The sequence below is a fragment of the Penaeus vannamei genome, chromosome 10, assembly GCF_042767895.1.
Source record: "Penaeus vannamei isolate JL-2024 chromosome 10, ASM4276789v1, whole genome shotgun sequence".
Classification (NCBI taxonomy): Eukaryota; Metazoa; Arthropoda; class Malacostraca; order Decapoda; family Penaeidae; genus Penaeus; species Penaeus vannamei.
The window spans coordinates 1,857,926-1,862,925 of NC_091558.1; the positions used below are offsets into that span (position 1 = coordinate 1,857,926).

A 5,000-nucleotide genomic window follows, 5' to 3' on the forward strand; every position below is an offset into this window, starting at 1 on the left:
CCCTCCCCCCATCCCATCCCCCACCACCCCTCTCCCTCCACCCCCTCCCTCCCATCTGCCCCCCCACCCTCCTTCCCCACCCACCCCACCCTCACCGAGCTTCCCCAGCGGCGTCTTGGACTGGTAAGCCATGGCGACGTTGAGGCTCCCACCCACCCCTCCCACCCCCACCCCTCCCACCCCCTCCCCACCCTCACCCCCTCCTTCCCCACCCATCCCACCCTCTCCCCCTCCTTCCCATCCCCCCACCCTCTCTCCCCCTCCTTCCCTCCCAACCCCATCCCTCTCCCCCATCCCCACCCCCTCCTTCCTTCCCCACCCACCCCACCCTCACCGAGTTTCCCCAGCGGCGTCTTGGACTGGTAAGCCATGGCGACGTTGAGGCTGACGCAGGTTCCCTTCTGCGTCTTGTAGCCGGCTTCCTCGTTCATGCACTCCTTGTCCTCGATGTAGATGGAGTCCGACTCGAAGCTGAAGTTGCCGACGAGGGTGACGACCGGGGCGGATCTGATGGGGGTGAGGGGGTGAGAGGGGTGAGAGGGTGAGAGGGTGAGAGGGGTGAGAGTAAGGGGTGAGGGGGAGAGGGAGGGGAGGGAGGGGTGAGGAGGGAGAGGGAGTGGGGGAGGGTGAGTGAAGGGGGAGGGGTTGAGAAGATGAGGAGGGAAGGAGGGGTGAGAGTGGGAGGGAGGGTGAAAGGGTGAGGAGGGTGAGTGGGCGGGGAGGAGGAGGGGGAGGGAAGGGGGGAGGGGAGGGGAGAGGAAGGGGGTGAGAGGGTGAGAGTGGGCGGGGAGGGGAAGGGGAAGGGGAGGGTGAGAGCAAGGGGGAGGGACAGGGGAGGGGGAGGGGGGGGTGAGAGTAAGGGTGAGAGGGTGAGAGTGGGCAGAGGGAGGGAGGGAAAGAGAGACAGACAGACAGACAGAGAGAGAATGATAATGATAGTAATAACGCTATCTATCTATCTATCCACATATATATATATATATATATATATATATATATATATATATATATATATATATATGTGTGTGTGTGTGTGTGTGTGTGTGTGTGTATGTGTGTGTGTGTTAACCCCCTTTCTTTCTCTGACTGAAATATTTATTAATAATAATTTTTTTGTTTCCTGCAACCTTCAAAACCCAAAGAAAGGGTAATAAAAAAAAATAAGGAAAACGGGAAAATGAAGAAAAATATAAACGGAAGAGGAAAAAAATATTACTGGGCAACACTTGAAATGGAGGAACCAAAAAACGGAGGAAGATAATAAAAAAAGCAAAATAGGAGAAATACGCAGGAAAAAACGTATAAAAGAGAAGAAAATGACAAATACATAAACAAAACAGACAAATTAATAAAATATAACGTCAAAGTGTTCGTTTACCTGAGCAAAACAGCTGACTCGGCCCCTAGCGCGCCAATCGCCACGTCCGTATAACCGTTTTCGTCCATGTCAACACCGCCGTCTAAGCTGAAGCCAAAGCCTCTCAGGTTACCCGTAAAATCGGAGGCGCGAAGTATCTGCAAGAGGGAAACGGTTGAAATTACAATAAATAAATTTCGTTTTCAAAAAAAAAATTAAACTTCTAACCTCGTCTTTACACTTATACTGCTTTTATTTTTAGTATTACCAACTGCAAATTAACTAAGGCCTATTTCATTGATCTAATTTGCTCCAAATATGTTTTTTTTAACCGTTTGCCCATTTCTTTTATTTTACAAGTTATTTCTTCATCATTTTAACAACTTAAATACCACGAAATCAATACTTATGAATCCATATCATCGCCCTATTAAATATACCCTTTACCAATTAACTACTAATCTTTGTCATCACAACATAAAATACACCCGTTACCCATTAACTATCGCCTCCATTAATTATATTTCTATCCATTAACTTTTATGTCATATCATCCCATTAATAGACCCTATACCCATTAATTAATTGACTGCTCCATTGCTCCATTAACTACCATCCTCATACAACATACCCTTATACATCATGTGGCTGAAGAGGCGCCATTTAATCTATACTTTGCCAATTAACTATCCATCTTTGGTTGCTCCCTCCCCTTTTAAGACCCATTAATCCAACCCATTACCCATTAACAATCCCCTTCGATTGCTCCCTCCCCTTAGAAGACCCATTAAATCAACCCTTTACCATTAACAGTCTGCCTTCGGTCACTCCATCACTAAAAGGCCCATTAATCCAACCCATTACCCATTAACCATCCCCCTTCGGTTCCTCCCTCCCTTAGAAAACCCATTAATTCAACCCATTACCCATTAACAATCTCCCTTCGGCCACTCCCTCCCCTTAGAAGATCCATTAAATGAACCCTTTACCCATTAACAATCCCCTTTTTTGATCCATCACTAAAAGGCCCGTTAAATGTACCCTTTGCCCATTAACTATCCACCTTTGGTTGCTCCACCCTTAGAAGACCCATTAAAATGAACCCTTTACCCATTAACTATGACCTTTCGGTTGCTCCCTCCCCTTAGAAGACCCATTAAATCAACCCATTACCCATTAACCATCCCCTTTTTTGATCCATCACTAAAAGGCCCAATAAATCAACCCATTACCCATTAACAATCCCCCTTCGGTTCCTCCCTCCCCTTAGAAAACCCATTAAATGAACCCTTTACCCATTAACTATGACCCTTCGGTTCCTCCCTCCCCTTAGAATACCCATTAAATCAACCCATTACCCATTAACAATCTCCCTTCGTTTACTCCCTCCCCTTAGAGAATCCATTAAATCTACCCATTACCCATTAACAATCCCCTTTTTTGATCCATCACTAAAAGGCCCGTTAAATCTACCCTTTGCTCATTAACTATCCACCTTCGGTTCCTCCCTCCCCTTAGAAGACCCGTTAAATGAACCCTTTACCCATTAACAATCTCCCTTCTGTCACTCCATCACTAAAAGGCCCATTAAATCTACCCTTTACCCATTAACCATCCCCCTTCGATTCCTCCCTCCCCTTAGAAGACCCATTAAATCAACCCTTTACCCATTAACAATCCCCTTTTTTGATCCATCACTAAAAGGCCCATTAAATCTACCCTATGACCATTAACAATCTCCCTTCGGTTCCTCCCTCCCCTTAGAAAACCCATTAAATCAACCCATTACCCATTAACCATCCCCCTTCGACCACTCCCTCCCCTTACCTGAGATGGGCTTGGGAGAAGACCGTCTGAACCTCCATTGAACACGTACACAGCGCCATCCTCGTCTTCATAAGGTGCGCCCACAGCTAGGTCTGAAATGAGAAACCTGAGGTGTGGGTGTGTAGGTGGAGGGAGAGGGAGAGAGAAGGAGAGAGAGGGAGGGAGAGGGAGAGAGAGGGAGGGAGGGAGGGAGGGTGGGAGAGAGAGGGAGAGGGGAGAGGGGAGGGGGAAGGAGGGAGGGAGGGAGGGAGGGGAGGGATAGGGGAGGAGAGGAGAGAGGGAGGGAAGGAGGAGGGAGAGAGAGAGAGAGAGAGAGAGAGAGAGAGAGAGAGAGAGAGAGAGAGAGAGAGAGAGAGAGAGAGAGAGAGAAAGAGAGAGAGAGAGAGAGAGGAAGACAGGGAGGTAAGTAGGTAGGTTGGTAGAGAGGGAGAGAGGGAGAAGAAAAAAAAAGAGAGAGAACAAAAAAACTAAAAAAAAACAAATTGAAGTCAAAATCTGACAACACGAACACAGAAAAATGACAACAAACAAAATAAAACAAAACAGACAATCCCTGACCATCGTATCCATCTACGTTGACGTCACCAAGTGAGGTCAGAGCCAGCCCGAATCGCGCCCATGCACTCTGACCTCTGACCTCCTGCTGTTTCTGCGACTCACTCTGGAATGGGGCAAAGGTCACTGTCACTGTTATTTCCATTATTCCAGTTTCATTCCAATTGTTATTGTCATGGCTTCGTCATCATTGTCACTATTAAAAAATAGTAATGGTGACAATGAATAACAATTTTTTTTTCTTCTAAAATATTGTTCCTTAGGCTCGTTTCCCCCCGCTGACCCCCCCCCCCCAGGAAAGAGTTGAAACGACGGGTATGGGAAAGGCTAGATCAGCAGCAACTCGAGGAGGTGTCATGGCGTCTGATTCTGAAAAAAAAAAAAAAAAAAAGAGAGAGAGAGAGAGAGAGAGAGAAATAATAAAAAAAAAAAGAACAGGGGGTTTATTTCGATGACGTCACAAAAAGTTACGGATGCTCTGTGAATATGGTCGATCATTTTAGTCTCTTCAATTATCAAAAAGGATGGAAAATAACGATTTTAATTGTTATATTTTCACCGAACAACCATCAAAACAGGCGCCACGACACCTCCCCGAGTCACTACTGATCAATAATGAATTATAAATAATGAATAATAAATAATGAATAATAAATAATCAATAATGAATAATTAATAATGAATTTAATTATTATATTTCCATTGAACAACCATCAAAACAGGCGCCACGACACCTCCCCGAGTCACTACTGACCAAGCTTCTCCCGTTCGCATAAGCCTCTCACCTTCTTCAGCGTCAATAATTAATTGATTGCTCCATTTATACATTAACTACCACCCTCATGCGGCTGAAGAGGCCCCATTAAATCTACCCTTTGCCCATTAACTATCTATCTTTGGTTGCTCCACCCTTAGAAGACCCATTAAAATGAACCCTTTACCCATTAACTAGGACCTTTCGGTTGCTCTCTCCCCTTAGAAAAAAAACCATTAAATCAACTGAATCAATCTCACCTTCTTCAGCGGCGAATAATAGACGAACACGCCCCCTGCGTCGGGTGCCTCCTTCTCCCCCCGACAGAGTGGCGCCCCGACGGCGAGATCCGACACGCCGTCACCGTCGAAATCCCCCGACGCGAGACTGTACCCGAACTTGGCTCCCGTCTCTCGGCCTTCCAGCGCCTTCAGGACGGACTTGAGCGAAGGCGGGTAGAATTTCACCTGTGGGAGGGAGGAAGGAAGGGGGGGGGGAGGTCAAGTC

The 5,000-nt window shown here is 46.6% G+C and overlaps 1 protein-coding gene across 1 annotated transcript in view; it reads right to left on the reverse strand.

The window, feature by feature from the left end:
* Window positions 1-339: 339 nt before the first annotated feature.
* Window positions 340-5,000, reverse strand: part of LOC113826981 (integrin alpha-PS2) — a gene marked incomplete at its 3' end in the record, with an annotated part of 20,152 nt that continues 15,491 nt past the window's right edge. Inside the window, 5 exon segments of the mRNA XM_070126201.1 lie at window positions 340-507; window positions 1,379-1,515; window positions 3,185-3,276; window positions 3,743-3,845; window positions 4,754-4,960. Of these exon segments, the coding sequence (XP_069982302.1) occupies window positions 340-507; window positions 1,379-1,515; window positions 3,185-3,276; window positions 3,743-3,845; window positions 4,754-4,960 (707 nt within the window).